The 21,819-nt window shown below is 36.6% G+C and overlaps 1 protein-coding gene across 1 annotated transcript in view; it reads left to right on the top strand.

The window, feature by feature from the left end:
• The window catches only part of LOC131437040 (LIM/homeobox protein Awh-like), a 104,503-nt gene that overhangs the window by 60,178 nt on the left and 22,506 nt on the right, over positions 1-21,819 (top strand). The window contains exon 2 of the mRNA XM_058606085.1: positions 13,371-13,552. Coding sequence (XP_058462068.1) covers positions 13,371-13,552 — 182 coding nt within the window. The remainder of the gene's footprint in view (positions 1-13,370; positions 13,553-21,819) is intronic.

Below are 21,819 nucleotides of genomic sequence, written 5' to 3'. Positions count from 1 at the left end.
TCATTCATTGGACAAACGTCTTTCGAATGCGATTCACCACAATTCAAACACCGTATATCCATATGACAATTTTTGGTTCCATGACCGAAGCCTTGGCAACGACGACATTGCGTTAAGTTAGCAATACGATTATGCCGTTTATAATGTTCCCAATGAATTTTAATGTGGGAAATGAAACGTACTTTTTCTAAAGTTTTCAAATTGTTTACATCACTTCGATTGAAGTGTATTAGGTAAAGTTCATGGGAAATTCCAGAGCGTGGTTTAGAAGTACCATTCGCTCTTTTTTTCATAAGTATTACTTGGGAAGGGGCAAAACCAAGCAATTCTTTTAGTTCATTTTTAATTTCATCAATACTTTGATCATTTGATAATCCTTTCAAGACAGCCTTGAAGGGTCTGTCTGATTTTATATCATATGAATAAAATTTATGAAGTTTTTCGGACAAATATCGAATAAGACGTTCGTAATCTTCCAATCCATCCACCAAGACTCGACATTCTCCTCTTCGTCCGATTTGAAATGAGACTTTTACTTCCGGGAGAAAAGTAGAAAGCTCAGTACGGAATGCTTTGAAGTCGGAAATCATCACCGTCACTGGTGGCATAGATTGATGTTTCTTCCCAGAACGACAAGCGTCCATTTTGGGAATTTTTGAAGAATTTTCTTCTATGTCACTACAATCGGATTCAGGAAGAATCTCGTAAATATTGTTAGACGGCATAGGATCAACGGAAGGGAAATCCGTCCGTTGTCTTTTATTTTTACATTCAGATTCTATAAGATCGTGAATGTTATTAGAAAAATGTTGAATAACGGATTGTGATTTATTCCGTATTGAATTATTTTTAGCCTTAGGCTTGTTGCCTTTCCGGTTGGACGCAGGCATTTTTGAAATTAATGAAATTTTAAATTAAATTAACTAGGCTAAATTAGTCTTCGATTAGACTCCTAGCTAGCCTTAAAAAAGGCTGATTAATTTCTTAGTCACTCTAATATCACTTAGTCACTCTAATATCACTCTTTGTATCACTTAATCACTTAGTTAGTGATTCAGGTAGCCTTGAAAAAGACTGAAGCCTTGAATCAATGAAACTCTAGGTAGCCAGAAAAAATTTCCAGGAGCCAAGAGCTATACGCGTGCGGTGCGAACGACTGTTCAACACCGACTGGTTTTCAGTTTTTAATTTTTATCTATCAAAAGATATCTCAATACATTGCAAACAGTCGAAATTATCGGTTTTAACTTGCTGGTGATAATTGAAAACTCAAATGAGAACCGCCACCCTCTATTTATCATTATGGTCGGAGAGAGTTTTGTGTTATCGAGTTGATGTTTATGCCTATTCATCCGCACTTGCTCACTACCCGCAGTGAAGACAAGGAAGACAACGAAACAGGTAGACTACTTGGCACTATGAACTGAGCAAGCAAAACTTCAAGTGACTAGCTATGGTTACTCAATTGACGATCAATTCTGGGAGCTTCGTCAACCAAAGAAAAATGAATGAGGAGGGATATGCCATAAATTTCATTTTGATCTAATAATATTCGATTGATATGAAGTTTTACCACACTGATTATCATAGTCTAACACTAGAAAGTCCGGAGTGCACAAAAGCAGTCAAAATGACTAGAGGAGCAAAGTAAAGAAACCAATAATAGAATGACTAATCTTAAAAAAAGAATTATTTAAACAATTTTTTTATAATTTGTGTATTATTTACAGTCATATTAAAAGTTATGTTTTACAAAAAGTCACAAAACTTTAGGCAAATTGTGTACATATTGTTTCTCTAATTGGAATTGAAAAGCTGTCAAAATGGCTTCTTTGGGCAATTTAGTGTTGACAAAGATTTTTTCTTAATCGTTAGCTATAAAACGCTCCTTTGTTAACTAGCATTGTGTGATTTGAAGAAAACCGGTTGATCAATCTTTTGGAAATGGATGGGAACTCCATTCCGTACAATTTAACCGCTTGTTCATGAACTTAAAAAAAAACAAGAAACTATCAGTATCAAAGAATTATGTGGTCACTTGAGTTTCATTTGTTCTTCAGTCGTTGAAACCTGTAATTCGAAGCTAATTACTTAGTAGAGATTTTTTTCCTTTTTTTAAACTCAACTCTGACTGGAATAGGAATCTAGATAAAATTCAGTCGATGGGACCAAAATACCTTTAATTTGAATCTAAATTTGAGAAACATTCCATCACATAATAGTGTCGTAGTGGTTTACCTCAGTGAACTAGTCGAGTTTCAATTAAATCGCTTTGGCGGAGAATTATTCCACCAAAAGAATAAAGCTAAGCTCACCAAAGAAATTTATGGCGAGTATGCTTCAGTAAACAAAAAAGTCGAGACAACGTTTTATAGTCATGGGAAAGATCAAGAAGTATGGAAAATGGGTACCACATCAGCTGTAGTGCCACATTCTAAATAAATGCAATAAATACAACAATTATTTACAATAACTCAAGTAACCGATAGTTACTGTGAAGTCTTATATTGACTTATATTGATATTTCATGTTAAAAATGCTTGTTTTGGTTACTGCACAATCGGTTACAATTCCACACAAGCGACCTCTCGCTGAACCCCACACACTCATCTCAACACATCACGGCAATAACAATAATAAGTGATTATCGCGTAAAGCTTATACTTATGTTAATCCCGAAAGTCAGGCAGACATTAATCCTAATCCGGTCGGTTCAGGGATTATCCTTTTTCGCTTCTGCGCACACGCTATTGACTCTCGATTTCCATCATCCGGATTGTAAAATGCAAACAGTTTTTTCTTTCTCTCTCTCTCTCTTCCACATTTGTTACGTACCTTCGCTGTACCAACATACCGTTCAACGTACAACAAGTGGGTAGAGACGGCCGCTCGTCGTGTATAATGAAATTTCCGAAAATGAAAACCCGAGAAAGAAAACAAGCCATAAGGACAAGATAAATGCAAGATTTCGATCTTGACACTTGGAACAGTTCGTAAGCCGGTAAGATTGTTCGCACTCTCGGCATTGGCTGCCAAAAAGAGCCACCGAGCGAGCCGGAAAGGTGGGCAACGGAAGAAAACAACATTGGCATCACTCCGTTGTTTCGACTTGACAGATGCTGCGTGGGACGAGAGTAAGCTTGCCTATGGAGATCGCAGTCCGTCATGGTGTTTAATTCGATTTGAAGTGAGTGAGAATTGCCACGCAAAAGAGGATGAAACCGATAGAGATTCGATGCGCACAATGTCACGACAAGATAGCTCCTGGGCATGGCCCAAGATCGAGTTAGTCGGACAACGGTCTGACAATACCGGAAGCTGCTACTCGGTATCGTAACGTCACTACGATTGCTCGTTGTGTGACACTTACTCAATCGCACGGATCGATACCGAGCGATGGAATATTAGCTGATTAAGGGTGATCAATCACTGAGCATTGTGTTGTTTATGGAATTTCGGAATGTTTGTTCATTTTGTTTTTTCATATCCAAAACATTTTTGAGCATCCATGAGTAACATGATTATGAGATGTTTGAAATCATGTTGAATTAATATCAGTCAGTCTAACTACTAGAATTCAATCACCAATCAGCGATGACATCTGAACAGCAATATAAATAGAACTATTCAACATTCCATCAGGAACGAGAATATAGCAATGATATCAATGGAAAGAAAGAAAGGGATGAAGAACCAATCAATGAATTCAGTAATCTACAACCACTAATGGATTAATAAATACGTCTTCTACCCGAGGAAGAAAAGGCCGGCGGGTGATGCAAAAGACTTCATCGAACTTGTGCAAACACGATGCATGCTACTAATTAAAACATAACCATTCCAACATTAGACAACTTTCGCCTATTATCTGTTAATTTAATTAACAGAGAATTTAACCGATAACGGAATTGTTCCATGGTCCATATTCGTCGTGATTGCATGTCACTTTCAGAAATAGTTATGCGGATAGAAAAAAATTGACTTGTCATTTACAAAACTCGTACGATTATATCTCCCAAACTTGAAGTGACAGATCTTCGAACTCGATCGACTACCAAATATTAGTTTCAAACAAACCTATAGAGGTTGAAATCGGTTCATCAATATCCGAGAAAATTGAGCGGCGATGAGTTTTGTCATTTACGTCACTTATACCATTATATCATAGGAATCGTAATTGGCAGCCATTTGCAATAGTATCTCTCAAACGAGTCGAAGCTTGTTAAAATCGGTTCAGCCATCGGAGATAAACAAGACCATTTTGTCGCATACGTCACTTATTCCATTATACCTCCGAAACCAGAAGTGAGCGCAGTTTGGTTTTTAAACTTGATCAATAGTCCAATAAAAGATTTCAAATGAACCTAAGCTTGTAGAAATCGCTCAACCATCTTCGAGAAAAGTGAGCGATGAGAAAAAATAATATTAGTAGCTATCAAACTTTCAAACAAGCCACAGTTTGTTGAAGTCGGTGTAGCTATCTCTGCAAAAATTGGATTCTCGTTGGAGGCTAATATAATGAAAAAAAACACGAACCTATGAATCTAATAGTTCGTTTACGGTTTTTTTTCTCCAAAATTTGAGGCTTGTCTGGAGATTAGTAGCACTTGTTTGATTCGTAATATTGTTCATCGAAGCTTTTTCCCATTTCTGATATTTTAGAAATATTATAGTAGTTTGAGCCTAGGAACGAATCGAGCAATTAATTTTTGATTACTTCGATTGAGCTGATGCGTAATTTCGTACGAGTGTCACCACATTCAATTCTCAAGTGTTGACATGTTAATATCGAATGATTTGAACCTGAGACTGAAGTATGTAACATTGTGACAAAGTTCAATGTCATAACATGTTAGTTTGAAGAGATGTCTTCTCAATAGTATTTATTTGTTTGATCAATTGCGCCACTATTAAGTGTCAAAAATATAATAAAGTTTTGAACAAAATGGCAGAAAGAAGCATTGTGAGTTGATTGAATCCAATTTTCCATCATGTATTCCAGAAATTTTTCACACTGGTGAATTCTCTTTGTTTATTCGATCATCCTAACTTTTTGTGTGACAACTTAAGTTATCGACTGAGTACACTCAGGCAAAACGAGTATTAAAAATCATAAGGCAAACTTTATCATGCATCAAAAATCACCAAGATCACCATTTCAAAAGATTAATATGAAAAATTTACCTCTATTAAAATGTTTATGACACTGCCATATACATCTCAATTATCCCTATTATAGTTTTCATACGAACAACTTATGAATTCCACAGCATATGATAGAAGTTATGTTTGTCATAGAAATTTCGCACAATGTTTCGAAAAATTTCGTATGAATTTCATTAGGTTTTTATTGGAATTCCAATATTCGAGACTGCATAAGGCGGCCTTATTTTTTTTCATAAGATATATTGCGTTAGCTCTATGATGCCAAAGGCGTTTTCTAATAATTAGGATTGCGTAGTGGCTGGCCTCTCATGTTTTACTGGTGACGTTGCTTCTCAATGGTAGTGGCCGTATGCTTGTCCGTATGGGTTCATGGAAAACACCCCCGAGTCAAAGAGCCGGCCAGTGGCCCGCGTGCTAGTTATCGACAGGAGTGGTCCGCCGTTCTTGGAATCAGCCAGGTGACGTGAAAATGTATCTAAAATTGTCGCATCCTTCTGTGGGTCCGCGGGAAACACCCCCAGGCTGCGAAGACCCGGCGGGTGGCCTAAGGCGCATACGACATCCTTGTGACAAGAAGCCATACGATATCATAATGAAATTGTATATAATTTTAGCATGAGTGTATAGTAAAATTGGTAAAAACATAATAATCGTACCGCAGCAAAGGGATGAGAAAGTAAACAAAGAAAAACTGCTAATTTGTTTATTTGTTATAAAAAATTCATCTCACAAATAATAGACTTAATGAATAATACTAGGTACAAACGGTCAATTTACAAGAAGGAAACGGTTGATAATTTTTGTGCAAACTTATGCAATGGTTCATCAAATTCGAACAGATGCTCTACTTTGGAAAATGTTCGAATACATGCTGTTATAGGTTCATGGAGTCCGTATGTAGTACGACGGAACTTGGGTTGAAGTAGACTAGTCGAGCGTAGAGGTCGCTGAGCAGCAAAAAGAGATAAGATCTTTGGAGAGTCAATATCACCGTTAATCACTCTAGCCACAAGTAACGGTCAGGATACGGTGGGAGATCTAGTGGGTTCCGCCAGGGAAGATCCCGCAAAGCGAATCGAATAAATCTTTTCTGTACCAATTGAACTGCTTATTGCAAACTTAAAATGTTCAACTTGAACCGTCAAGCAGACGTAACGTTAATGCTACTTGCAAAACACTTACATATTTGGTACCGAAATACCACGTCTTCCCTGACGCACAGTGGTCCAAAACTGGAAAAAGACGGTCAAAAGTCTATACTGACTTTAACTGATTTTTAAGAGCTAACGTGTCTTCGAAGAAGTTTAACAAGATTATATTACGCTTCTTTTGAAAGTGGCACCTTGATTTTTGTTAAGGGTGTAGTACCAATTTAGAAAAAAAAATTTTTTTTCGGTATTGTTACTACAATTTCAATTTTTTTTTCTATCTCATTTTGAAGAAAAAAACATTTGAAGTATTTTTGCTGAAGCTATAAATAATGTAAAAAAAAATTTTTTTTGAGATATATTCACTTTATTTTATAAACAGATTTTGCCTTTCTCATATAGAAAGGCTATGCAATCACTGTGAAAATCGACATTTTAACCGAGGCCCGGAGGGACTAATGTCATATACTATTCGACTCAGTTCGACGAACTGAGCAAATGTCTGTGTGTGTATGTGTCCGTGTGTGTATGTGTGTGTGTATGTAACAAAAATATGCACTCACTTTTCTCAGAGATGGCGAAACCGATTTTCACAAACAAAGATTCAAATGAAAGGTCTCATAGTCCCATAGCCTGCTATTGAATTTCATTCCGATCCGACTTCCGGTTCCGGAGGTATAGGATGATATGCACCAAAAAAGTGAAAAAAATATGCACTCACTTTTTTCAGAGATGGCTGAACCGATTTCCACAAACTAAGATTCAAATGAAAGGTATTATAGTTCCATAGCTTGCTATTGAATTTCATTTGAATGTTACTTTCGGTTCCGGAGTTATATGGTAATATGTGAAACTTTGAGAAAAAGTTTACACTCAATTATCTCTGGAACAACTCTACCGATTTTTGCAAACTAAGATTCAAATGAAAGGTCTTATAATATCCTAAAAATTTGTATAACATTTCATCTGGATCCGACTTCCGGTTCCGGAACTATAAGTGGTAAGTGGAAAATTACCAATTTTATAAGTATTTTTCCACGAACGATTGTTAAAAACAGATACAAATCCCATAAAACTGTCTGATAAATTCTTCTAGTTTGCAGAGCTTGTTAGTTTGTGGGCATGAAAACTTAATTAGCACCGAAAGTGGAGAAGAAAAACTCCTAAAACTAAATTCATTTCGATTTCTCTGCGATGCTTGAACCGATTTTCACAAATCTTGATTTGAATTAAAGTTCATACTGTCTTTAAACCTACTGTGAAATTTCTTTCGGATCCGACTTCCGGTTCCGCAGTTGCAGGGCGATGAGTGTCAAAGTTTTCAAATCGCCATATAGAGTGACAATATGTACAACACCGAAAGAAGATGAAAACACAAAACGAACAAAGCAGTTTGAGAGTGTACACAATTTTAATTTGAACGTTGTGAGTCCTATTGAAAATGAAGTCTCACTGATATATGAGCATATTTCAACCCAAGTGTTATCACACGATGACATTATTGAGACGAATTTTGACGAAATTAAATCAATTATTAGGAAACTCAAAAACATGAAGGCTCCTGGTAATGATGGAATTTTTTAATATTCTTATTAAAAATCTTCCCGATGTTGCCTTGAGATTCCTGGTTAAAATTTTCAACAAGTGTTTTTCATTAGCTTACTTCCCAAAAAGATGGAAGAACGCTAAAGTAATTCCTATCCTGAAACCTGATAAAAATCCAGCAGAAACATCAAGTTATCGACCAATTAGCTTACTTTCTTCTATCAGTAAACTTTTTGAAAAAATTATCTTGTTGAGAATGATGTCTCATATAAATGAGAATTCAATTTTTTTACCAGAACAGTTTGGATTTCGTCATGAACATTCAACTACTCATCAACTTGTCAGAGTAACGAACATGATAAAAGCAAATAAATCTTCTGGGTTATCCAGTGGAGTTGCTCTTCTAGACATAGAAAAAGCATTCGACAGTGTTTGGCACAAAGGATTAATAGCAAAAATGTCTGATTTCCAGTTTCCTATTTATTTGATCAAAATGATTCAAAATTATTTAACTGATCGTACTCTTCAGGTTAGCTATCAGAATAGTAAATCTGAATTGCTACCCGTACGAGCCGGTATTCCGCAGGGTTCGAGCATAGCTCCAATCTTGTATAATATTTTCACTTCTGATCTTCCAAATCTACCCGTTGGTTGTCAGAAATCGCTATTCTGTGACGACACAAGTCTGTTAGCCACAGGTAGAAATCTAAGAGTGATCTGCAGTCGCCTACAAAGAAGTTTAAATATTTTCAGTGATTATCTGTCAAAATGGAAAATTAAACCAAATGCAGCAAAAACGCAATTAATTATCTTTCCTCATAAGCCAAGAGCTTCTTTTCTTAAACCAAACAATAATCACATTCTCAAATTGAATGGCTTGGAATTGACATGGTCTGATCAAGCTAAATACTTAGGTTTAACGTATGACAAAAAACTCACTTTCAAGGATCACATTGAAGGAATCCAGGCAAAGTGTAATAAATATATTAAATGTTTATATCCTCTTATAAACAGAAATTCTAAGCTCTGTCTAAAAAACAAGTTGTTAATTTATAAACAAATTTTCAGACCAGCCATGCTTTATGCAGTACCAATTTGGTCAAGTTGTTGTTCCACCAGGAAGAAAACGCTTCAAAGGATTCAAAATAAAATTCTGAAAATGATTTTGAAGCGTCCTCCCTGGTTTAGTACAAATGAGTTACACAGACTTACAAATATAGAACCATTAGATGTAATGTCACATAATATTATAAGCAAATTCCGACAAAAATCGATGCAATCTTCAATTGAATCGATTCGCTCTCTGTATTAGTTAGTAAGTTAGTATATAAGTTCCTTTTCCCCATTACACAATACAAGTAGGTTTAGAATTTTCCCTACACAAAAATCTCAGAATTGCGGAAGCAAATAATGTCCTCATGGTAATAACCAAATCATATATATAATAGGGCTGAAAAGTCACAATTTGTGGCTGAACACCCAATTTAAATGTTAATAATTTAATTTTAACTCATATTCCAATAAATAGTTATTTAAAAAAAAAACAGAGCGTGTTCAATCTGTGTGAATCTGTGACTATTTTTAGAAACCTGTGAGAATCTGTGCCATTTTTGAAATCCGTGCAAAAGGTTGAAAATCTGTGAACCTGGCATCCCTGCTTACCAGTGCGGTGAACTGGTGAGCTGCGGTTCTTTTAAAAAGAGATGTGAGCTATCAGCTCACTTTAAAGATTCGATTCACTGGAATAGCTCAGGAGCGAATTGCACATCTCTACGCTCATTGCAAAAGTGAGTTACAGAAATGACGCCCTCCGTTTCTTAACCATTAATGCTTTCAGCATGGCCATTGTGAAAATGAGTCACACGAATAGTACTCAGGATATTCTCATTGGAAAATAAATGGGATTGGGAATATATTTTCCTATAAGTATTGTAAAAGTTCGCTGCATTAAGTTGCATATTTCGCTTCAGAACAAGGTCAAATAGGTAAAATGATAACTGTTCCAGAAAAGAATAAACCTATGCATTACCTTCTACAAAATTTAAAGTGATTTTATATTTTCTACAATTATTCCAAATAAAGTATGTATAAAAAAATAACTTGAAACAAGTTATGATTAAAAACAAGTTTTAAGGGGGTTGTCATAATTCAATAACTAAAACTAACTTTGAAAAGGCCTAAAAAAAGTTCCATCGAGTTCCACTTAGAATTTTTTATAGTATTGAGCATATCTTTTCCTATAAATTTTTTAAAATCAGCTGCGTAAAGTTGCATATTTCGCTTCGGTGTAAGGTTTTATCATATGTAAAAAAAGGTGAAATGATGTATAACTTTGCCCGGAAACAACAAACCTATGCACTACCTTCAACAAAAATATGGGATTTTTCATTTGCTTCAATTATTCCAAACAAAGTATGCATAAAAAAATAACTCGAAACAAGTTATGAGTAAAAAACTGATTTTAGGGGGGTTGCCATGAAAACGCTTTGTATATCCGAAACGGTGCGACCTAGACTTTTGGTATATTTGACAAAGTAAATTATTTTCAATAGTTCTAAAACTTTGTAGAAGTAAAAAATTTTTCTTCAGAAAAAAAAGTTATGGTTATATTTTTTGTAAAAGTAGGCCATGGACAATTAGGGATAGAATCAAATTACGCGGTATATATTTGTATAAAAATTCTCAAAAGCAACAATATGCATTAACAGAACGGTTTGGCAGCTACTGATTTATGTCCACGTTTTTATTGATTCGAACCACTGTGTGACGTGCCGAACGAAAACTTTGTTTTCGGCTTATACTGGCCGATTCAGATATATGCGCGAATAAAAAGCAAAACAAAAATTTTTGATGCGAAGCAAACAGTATCAAAACTAAATAGAATTTATTTTAAAACCGGGGCAAAATAAACGACAAATACAATAAAATTGTCTTAGATGACTGGAAATTGAAAGTGCACAATCTTGCCATAGTTGTCGCTGGATCCCGCACATGCTTATGTATAAATAAAAAGACGAACGCAAGCGCACTTCGAGTACATGCTTGGCTGGATCCATTATTAAACGCCAGAGAACAGAATGATTACCTGACAATGGACTGTAGTCGTATTTCAAAGCGGCACAAGTGCCTGGAAGGAAGGCTCAATGAGCCGGAAAGATCATGATGCCGGTTCTCTGGGATTGTCAGCATTAATAAAGCGATTAAAACCGAAATCGCTATGAAAGGGCCTTACATGAAACCCATGAGAATCGTTACCATGGTTGCAATCTTTGGCTTACTCGAACTATTAACTGTTCCCAAACCTGAAGTCATCTCTGAGAAAACGATATGAGTTTCATTTTGAAATTTTTAACAGCTACTCTCGGAACCTGATACCGAAACAAGTATAACCAAAGTAAGTTTGTATGGCCTACAGTACAACTAATATGAGCTACAAATTTAAAACATGTTTCCGGTTTTCCACGAATCGAAGTAACGGAACTATCCCGGCCCACTTCTCGAAATCTATCACATCATCACAAGTCTTGTCGATGACCTTGTAATGGACGTTTAGATGGTCATAGACATGTGTGAAAGAAATGTTAAGAAATGTAATACAACAACAAATGTAATACAATTCCAGTAGAAATGTTGAAAGTGTCTGTTAAAAATAGTGCTAAAAGGCGCACCGAAAATTATGTGCATAAGAAATATTAAGTAACATTATTTTTTTCAAAGGGCCCCTCTCGAAACGAAATCTTGGGTACGTGCCTGAATATAATGATATAATGTAGCTTACAAATACCCGAGCTTTCAATAAGATACATGAAATCAGACTTCCATGCCCGAAATGTCTTGGATGCACCATGATTTTCACTTGATATCTTTCACTCTGGCTACCTGGGTTCTAAGCCTAACTCCACAGATAGGGTCACCTAGTTTTGCTAACCCGATAGGCGAATGACTACAAGATTAATGCTTTCGTAATCGAAACAAACAAAAAATACGATCACTCGGCAAACGATCACAAGTAGATGTCGAAATACGTATCCGTTTAGTTAAATGTTGTTTTCACCTAATCAGAAGATAGTGGCAAAATTTTGGAACTTGGTCAAAATAAGTTAAATAAGAATGTCCGGGATTGACAGTCGATCCCAGGTAGGCTGCGTTTTACTCATCACTCTATGCTAATCCCTCGGAAGAGTCGTAATTTTTCCTAGAAGTGATACTGTAATATTACTAACCTACATCAATTGTAACATTAGTCCTGTAACAATTGAGCCGCATCAAATGGTTTTGCATAGTTCTCATTCTACCTAACTTTAACTTTAAGCTCCCACCTTGTGATGACTATTTACCAGAATTAGTTATGATAATAAGGTTTGATGAATGCTTCTAAAAATTCCACAGCCAAAACTAAAACCACATTCGTCCGGCAGTGCTTGACAGGCACCAAAGCCAAACATATGTTTTTCCCACCTAATTGTTTTTGCGTTTTGTTTCCCTGGCGTTAAAAAGGGGCCAAACCCTCCTGGTAGCAAAGGAATCAAAGTGCACACTTTTCCTCTTGAGACCGTAATGGAGTGGAACAAAACGATCGTTTGCAATACGAAAATCATCTATCATTCGGAAGAGTCCTCACGCGCCCTTTTTGTGTGGCCAGCGAATAATAGACACCGAAATAGAATCACGGCACGGCCGTTCTGAGGCTCAGAACAGGCAATGGTTGGTAGTTAATATCAAGATAATAAATAATAAATTTGTTCTGAATGACACATCCGCAAACCGTGTTAAACAACTTTGAACAACGGCGGGAATAGAAGGGGAGTGAGTGAGCAGTAAAATCGGGATGATTTCGCTTGTATCGTTCTGCAACAGCTAGGAATCATGCTTGCAGCTGGTTCATAGTGGCATGCATGATGGGATGTTCAGTATTCAACGTTCTGCCAATGTTCGCAAGAAAGCTAACCATCAGATCCGAAGCGTAACAATGGCGCCGAATAGATACCCACCGAGGTCTACAAGTCATTCCGAGATGACTGGAAACCCCTACTCATGACTAGAATATTATTGTCAATCTACCGGTTCACGCTATTGTTGCGTAAGTGACAGTTTATTATTTTTGCTAGATTTACTCATAAGCGAAGGGTCTTTTCATTGTGGGTTCAGTTCCAAGAATTCGCTCAAATTGTGCGGAAGATTAAACATGTGATCGTTGATGTTTTTTCATCGTTGCAATTCAATGTTCGCTTCTTCACTCGGTAATCTCGGCAGTCCGTTTTAAACTTGGGACAATTTATCATTCTAGAAAATATGTTTTCCCCTGTCTCGGCCGGCCGGAGGTGTCAAGGGAAGCCATTTGTCCCAGACAGGAACCATTACAGATCCAGGATTTCCCATGTTTGTTCCGGGATGAGGGTTGGACTTGCTGCCAGCATATCGCCGCGGATGGCGGTCGCTCGTGGGAATTTAATTTTTAATATCGATTTGTAATAGGTTTTGTTTTTTTTTTGTTCTGGTTTTGCTTTTCAGACTGAGCTAAAGACTTGCACGGCTTGCGGTGAACCGATCGCCGATAAGTACCTCTTCGACGTTGATGGATGCTCGTGGCACGGTTCCTGTCTGCGCTGTTCCGTCTGTCTGACCGTGCTGGAGCGTCAACCGTCGTGCTACTTTCGCGACCGGCAGGTTTACTGTCGGACGGATTATGCAAAGTAAGTATTGGTAGTAATGGATGTAGTTTCATGTTTGTTTGGGGGTTTGCTGGCTCAGACATGTTACAGTCGGCGGTGAAGCATCTGTATACTGGTTATTATGGCAGTCACCGTTTGAATGACATTTATCCAAATTTTATGATATTGTAGAGATTGCCTATTTGTTTCACTAAAATAGGAAGTATTATGTTATTTTTATGCTTTCATAATAATGAACGATAAACGATGCTTTTTATATTTATGTATGTAATTCCTTGGGCTTCGTTATGGATATGTGTGTTAAACCATGTACTATATCTTTGAGGTTTGCGGCTATGCACACTTTGATAGTATCAAAAATAAAATTATAATGATAATTGCTCATGCAATTAGTTTTGCATAGTTTATTCACTCGAACAGTTGTTGAAAATATTACGAATAATGAAAAAAGGCGATATCAACAGGTCAAAAGTGGGTTATATAAAACATATATGATAATATTTTTTTTTAATTTACATCAGACAGATTTGAGATTGACATATATAATGTTCAGTTCAAAGGGGTTTTTCTCCACTCATATCCATGTAGATTTCGTATCAATAATACATGAATAAATAAATTAAATAAATAAATCATAAGTTCAATATCAAATATCATAATACACAATGAAAGCATAAGAAGTTCTTTAGAATAACGCATGCGCTATTCAATATGATAAATATTTAAACTAGAGTTGTTTTACAAAGCAGTGAAAATGTTCTGTGAAGAATATTATTCCGTGTATATAGAACCTAGAATCGTGACCTCTACCATTAATACAATTGTGTTAATGTTTCAATTACTGCATTTTATTGTCATCGCAAACAATCGTTTCGTGTACACAAATTTGCAATTATTTTAATAGTCTAATAAGATTAAGATGATCGCTTGGCAAATGCTAGCATACATCAGTATCTCATACTATAAAATTCGAAGAACGCAGGGTAGTTTCTAATTTTTTTTCTAAATCGTTAATGAATTGCGTCAGGTTGCAATTATTATGCTGCTTAAATTAAATTCCACCTTCCAGTTTTCGTCAGCCCTATTTTCGAAATATACAGATTTTCATTTTGAATACTTGGCATCCCTGCCCCGGCTCCATATTAAGACAGGCTCGAAGATTTTATCGTTGATTCGAAACGACACGCATACTAGTATAAAATAGTATTCCATATCAATACTTTCATTTTGGCATTCAGTGGGAGCGTTGCCCGTCGTAATTAAATGTGTTAGTGACGACGCAAACTTTTTTCAACATCCATTTAGAAGATTTCGATGCTTTTGTTAAGAAATAGAGAAAATTCAAATAATTCTTTGCCATGACCGATAGGGTCTCCCATGACGACTGACGACTCCAAAAAAAAAATTCCCCCAATGAAGATCCTATGAATTTCTCTCAATGAAGATCCTATACAACGTTCTGCTGCTCGCTTCATTCTATCGCGTTTAGCAGGCTGTTAGTATGGTTTTGCTGTGTGTCCTGTTGCGACAGTTCTTCGGCACATCTCTGCTGCTCGCTTCATCCCAAAAGTGTGAGGTCTTCGGTGATTTTGGTGACTGCGATTATCGAGATGAATAATCGCAATGAGCAATAGGTGCTTCTGCCGCAGTTTGTGCGATAAGGGCCACTTAGTATTGATTTTAAGCGTAAGGTTGATGTCAGAGTAAGCGCGGAGCGATTCAATGCGATATATTGTTTTCGCATCACTTTCACTCTGACAGATTTGCTTTGATCAAATGTAACTAGCTCACACGCGCTTCCGGACGCTTCACTTGAAGCTTTCACTCTGTCAACAACTTAATGGTATTCATCCGATAGTGAATGAGTATAAACTGTTACTAAAAGAGCAATTTTTTGGAGATGTGACTGCCACGTCAGTTTCTGAATCTGTTGCATTGTTTGCTAGATTTCAATTGATAAGACAGATTGATGCCCTGATTTTCAATCGGAAGAAAGGTGCAGCTGAAGCGCATCAAATGCCTGTGGATGTTTATGGTGATAAATCATGTAGGGAATGGTTCCGACGTTTCAAGAATTGATATCTTAGCGTTGAAAACACATCTTGGAGGCATTACTCGTTGAAGATCCGAGCCAAACGCTAGAGGAGCTTGCAGAATCATTGGAAGCAGGTTTTGTACTATTAAAACCCATGGAAATGATTTAAAAGCAAGGCAGTTTGGTGCCTTATGATCTGAAACCGAGAGACATCGAAAGACGAATTTTCACTTGCGAGCAGCTGATTTAAACAAAACAAAGAAAGGGTTTCCTACATCTTATTGTTACTGGGGATGGAAAATGGATATTCTATGATGTGCACTATGAGCTGCTACAACCAGGCGATACTATAACGAACGAACGGTATAGACTGAAATTGATGCGTTTGAACCGTGCATTACAAGAAGAACGATCCGAATACAAGCAAAGACATGATAAAGTTATTCTCCTGCATGACAAAGCTCGGCCTCATGTCGCAAGGGTTGTGAACAAATATTTGAAACCGCTCAAGTGGGACTTTTTGCGGCATTCGCCGTATTCTCCTGACATTCTGATTACTGGTTGTTCCGATGGATGCAGCAAGACCTGGCAGGTAATCGGTTTACTTCTTTCGCAGAAATGGAAAATTGGCTTCAAACTTGGATCACCTTAAAAGACGAGGTATTTTTTGAGATGGAATTCGAAAATTGTCTGAGATGTGGGAAAAAGTAGTAACTAGCGGTGGATGATACATTGATTAAACTGACCGAATTAATTTCCACTCCCAATACAATGCAGTAATTTGAAACTATAATTTTCCGATGTCATTTGCTTTGAAATGTCTCCGATTTTCGATTCCAAAAGAGTAGAAAAATGTGATCAAAAATCTAAAAATGGAAATCACACCGATTTCTACACTCCAAAAATAAATCACATTACTTCTACCTGAAAACAAATATGAATCTCTGTATTTCGAACCACACGCCTGGAAAATCATGTAAATTTACGTTTTCCGAGACCGACATATTCGAGTGTCTAAAATGGAGTAGTCTGACATATGTCTACGTTCTAAAACATTTAGATTCACACGAATGCATGAAAAGTTGAGTATTTAGGACACATATAAAAACTTTTCGTGTAAAATTCAGTCAATTTTTGAATTGCGTTTTTATGAATTAAATAAAAACTGAGAGTTCCATAAGATTGGAATTATGACAAGAAATGGAAAAAATGGGCTTAATGTGTTAGTGATGTAATTCTTACTGTGCATTTGAAATGTAGTTGATTTATACGTATTATGGATAAATTTAAAAAGGTCGTATTTGACCTGCTTCGGAATTGTAGAGTTTAACTTACACCCCTCAAATTAGATTCAGTTTTCAATCGTTGACGTCCAAGATATCAGAACGAATATCCATAAAATGTTATATAAATGGTATAATCCTTTCATCTGCTTAGTGGTTTAGAATGAACTGCTAGTTGAACATAGTTAGGGGTTAAACCACTGTAGAAATAAAAAAAAAAATGGAAATGTTTTTTCATTGCAAAAGGTCATGTATAATCTTAAAAATAATATTCCAGAAGATGAGAAGCGGGAAAAATTTCTAGACGTCTTAATTTCGCGTTTTACCGCGAGACTCCGTCTATTATACTCCGAGCGCCTTTTGTGTTCTGAACCACGTTTTTTGAGCTGGCCGGAAGCATAAGTCCAGTAAATCTTGACCAATCGACTCAAAAATTTTATAAAATATTCTCGATAGTTATCTCCACAGAGGTACGTAGGGGTTTTTTGAAAATTGTGAATATTTTTTTATGAACAATTTTGTGATGAAAAAATGCGGTTTTATTTTCAAAGGGCTGACATTTTACACAAAATGAATTAATTAAAAAAAACCTACGTATCTCCAGGTACACTGTTATATGAAATAAGAAAATGTTTTGTTTTTTGTTTTAGATCGAAAATTGCGGGAGCTGAATTTTCGACCGTCAAAATGCAGTACTTTCGCGGAAATGCCGCCAAGCCGCCATTTTGTTTTTCAATTATTAAAACTAATCTTTTTTTGTGCTTAAATATACATATTAAAAAGTGCTTTATACAAAATTCGGATTACTCCATTTTTTAGATAATAATTCCCCAAAAGCGTCCTTCTCTTTTTTTTTCTACAGTCGTGTAACCCCTTAAGGGCTGAGGCCAGTAGGTCGCGTAAAACCACGTGGCTCGCTGTGCGAATTACATTCCTCTCCATGCTCTCTCGCAAATGTGCAAAATAGTTCGGTTTCATATCTCATCCAAGTCAGTCGATAAAAGTCGATAAGTCTGTCCAAAACTTAAGCGGTTTTACGTTTTGGACAGAAGAAACCAAGTACAGTATTGTGTAGTGAACAATAGAACGACCTCGAAATGAGTGAACCAAACGAACAAAAGCTACCGCCGACACGAAAAAATACAATTGTTGTTGACTTCAGGCAGTGCAAAATTCGACCTTCGATACGAGAACTTGAAGGTTTGCTTAAGGAGCAAATGCATCTTGACATTAAACGTGTGCATTTACTTCAATGCAATAAGACGAATAATGTTGTTCACATTCAGTTTTATAAAGAGTTGGATGCAATTCAATTCGCAAAAGACAATAACAATGTGCAGTATGTGGAGCACGAGAACATTAAGTACAACATTCCAGAAGATAGTGCTATATAGTCAACATATGGAAGATAGTGCTATAGAAGTGCGTGTGCATGATCTTCCCTCAAGCGTCACCGATTCATATATTCGCAAAATTATGTCCCAATACGGAGAGATTCTCTCTATCGAAAAAGAAAAGTGGAAGAATTTTTTCCCCGGTATTCTAAATGGCGTACGTTTATTACGCATACACTTGAAGAGGCCTATACCTTCTTATGTGATTTTCGGTCAAGATACAAGAATTCCGTGCAAATCACTTGTTACCTATGACAATCAGATGGCCACATGTCAATATTGCCAAAAAACTGTTCACTAAGGTAAGCCATGTGATAAACTGGACAAGTAGACAACTACACTAAAGGACAACGGTGCTTCCTTCACACCAACCCAAAGCAACCACAGTACACCTATAACAGTCACCAACAACAGTGAAGCATCCCCTTCAACGAAACCATCCAACGTATCCCTTATAGAACAAAGTACATTAGCTGCAGTTAACAACTTACCATCCAACCAACCAGCAACTGCAAACAATGTACAACAAGGCTCATCTACAGCAACTAGCAACGAAACCAACACCAATACCATCGAAGCGGCAATGGATGACGAGACGAACCACGAACGAAGTGCCCCTCAATCCTCGCAGGAGGGAAATGGAAGCTCCTCTCCCGGGTGACAACGAGATCCAACTCAAAGAAAAATTATTTAAAAAATCGGCTCAATCGGCCACGTGAAGCTTGTACGCAAATCGGCCTGAATAAAAACTATCTTTTAAATAAAAAAAAAGTGCAAAATGACTCTCGATGTGGCCGGGTGTCCAAGAAAGTTTTAATATTTTCGGTTACAAGTTTGACATAAAATCCAAGAAAGCTACCGCTTGTTTGACAGCCTTTTTGAGCCGATTTTATGTTTCTCTCATGTTTCGTTACGTTACCAGGGAATTAAAATGGCGCCGCCATAGAAATCGACTTACTTTCACAAAAATAACATTCACTTCATTTTTATCGCGACAACATATATGTTTTTATGCACTAATCGCGAGATATTCAATGAACAAGTTGAAAGACTGCGTATTTAGCTATGCAAATCTTCCTTCAGAAAAAAGACTTTCCCGACCGCTAAAGACAATGAATCACTCTGAAATTTTCACAGAATGATCTAAACTAATTTTCTAAAAGATTGTCAGTTGAGTTTTTTGATATTCGTCATCGTTTCTGAGAAAATCAGTACCGTAAAGTGGTAGGTTTTTTGCTATTTTCCTGTTTCAAATTAAATTTTCTTGGAAACAGTGCAGAATATAGAAAAACCCATCTGACAATGTCTTCGAAATTGAGTTGAGAATATTCTGTGAAATATTCAGAATGATTTATTGAGTTTAGCGGTCGTGTTGTATTTTTTCTGACTGAAGAACTGCTGAAAATTGGAACGCTCGGAAATGCATACCTCTACTTGTTCATCGAATATCTCGGCTTTTTAGGCTTGTATCATAAATCTACCGTGACAAAATCTAGATAATTTAGTTTAGATACGATTAGTACATAAAAACATATAACATGTTATCGCGATAAAAATAAAGTCTTGTATTTTTCTGTGAAACAAGGTCAGTTTCAATGTATCCACCATTTTTTTTCGCTTTGATTTCCTAATAGCATTCTGAAAAAGGAGAGAGAAATAAAATTGGCTCGACAAGGCTGCCAAACACACAAACATTCTATCTTTGTGAAAGTTGAATATTTTTTCATTGTTCATTGGAATCCACGTAATGTCCAACCCATACGATAGATTAATGTGATAAAACTTCTCATCAAAATAATAAAATGTATGCTGGCAACCCGATACAGTTTGCTCATATACGAGAGAGTACATGTGAAATACGATGAGCAAAGGGAATTGAGCGAGCCATGTGGTCGATTTAAAACTCAACACGTGACCCTCTGTCCTCAGACCTTAAGCTGGTTTAATGAGCCGAAGGAAAAACGTGAAGAGAACAAAAAGATTACATATGGTTTTAATAAATGAACCTCAATTTTGATGTGAATTTTTGTCGTTTTCCATTAAAAAATACTTGCATTTTCGAGCAGAAATGGCAACGAACTTCAAAAAATTGTGCTTCTGCTCCAGAGTGTAAAACCAGAGCAAACCACGCCACAGTGTTTTTCAATGGAAAAGCGACAAAAAAATCAAAGAAAAGTTGAGAAAAACCGTCATACAAAATGCCGATGCAAAACCGATACGCATCGATGCGTTCTGTTGCGGAACGAAAAACGCCACCGTCTTTGCGAACGAAGCACACAGCGTGCCTTGTTCAATTTCGTATAGCGTACAGAGATGCCATATATAGATCTATTTTTTCAGGAGAACAATTAGTTAATCTGTATCGGGGGATTAAAATTATGTAATGAAAATCTGTGTATGAAAAATAATAGGAAATTGAAGCGCAACGAATTGAAAAAGTCATTAAATCGAAGCTGAAAAATGTTTAGAGGTAGCGTTTATTGTAATTATGACGAAGACCACCATCTTTCCATCTTATCAGAAGAAAAACCGTCATTAGTAGATCGGACCATTTAAAGTGTTCACCATTCTGGGTATTCCATTTAGGAACATTTTTCCATAATTGTACAGCCAGCCTTCGAGGTAAAGCAAAAACAAGTGAGAAATTGAGATGAAACGGACCTGATAAAGAATTTTTTCTGCTACTCTAACTATCATCAATCGATTCTGCTAGTATTTTTTCATGAGAAATGCCTAGTTTGGAGATATTTTCATAGATTTCTAGGACATTATATAGTAAAATCGCATTATTATTCTTTTTCTTCACTGTACATTGCATGGTTCTTCAGTAAAACTTGATCATCTTCAATTATTTCATACACCTGCAGTATTTTTCATTGGTAATCTATTCGTATTGCTCATTCCTGCTTGAATTCAGGTCTAGTTGCATTGTAATACAAGTTATTCAGAATTCAGATATTATTTAATTACGTTACGTCATTAATTGATGGGTCCCAACAAAACAGTCGGAACTCTCCGTGGTTTGCTCAGAGGCAATGGGGTGATAAGACGATGGATTCTGAGCAGCGAAACCAATTATCATATTTATCAATTAAACTCTATAAATAAAACAATATTCCATTTGGAGCACGTCGCGAGAGTAATAAAAAAATAAATCCATCAATCTTCGCCTGACTGAAGGGAAACCGGCTCCGAAGAGCCACGTGGGGCCAGGGAGGCTAATAAATATTCATGAAGTGGAAGTATAGGAATCCACTCGAACGGGTGTACAACCGGTGGATGAAGTGAGATCGAACCACGCAGTGACAGCAGCAGCAGCATCCTTCAATCCATACCATCCAGATCCAGATTCGAAGATCGGTCGGATGACGACGACGACAATGACAACGACTGTCTCGGTTGGCGTGGCAACCCTCTTTTTCACGCAGCAAAACGGTTGACGATCATTGTTCTGGCTGTCGGATTCGCGCCAAGGTCTGGACTACTGATTTCAGGGTGCCTTTCAAAGTAGTAGCAGTAAAACGCAGGAGACAAAATTAAAGCTCATATCAAATTGTAATTAAGCAAGACATATCG

The sequence above is a fragment of the Malaya genurostris genome, chromosome 3 (genome assembly GCF_030247185.1).
Source record: "Malaya genurostris strain Urasoe2022 chromosome 3, Malgen_1.1, whole genome shotgun sequence".
Taxonomy (NCBI): domain Eukaryota; kingdom Metazoa; phylum Arthropoda; class Insecta; order Diptera; family Culicidae; genus Malaya; species Malaya genurostris.
The sequence above is the reverse complement of the archived record's forward strand: the minus strand, read 5'-3'. Positions and strand labels throughout refer to the sequence as shown.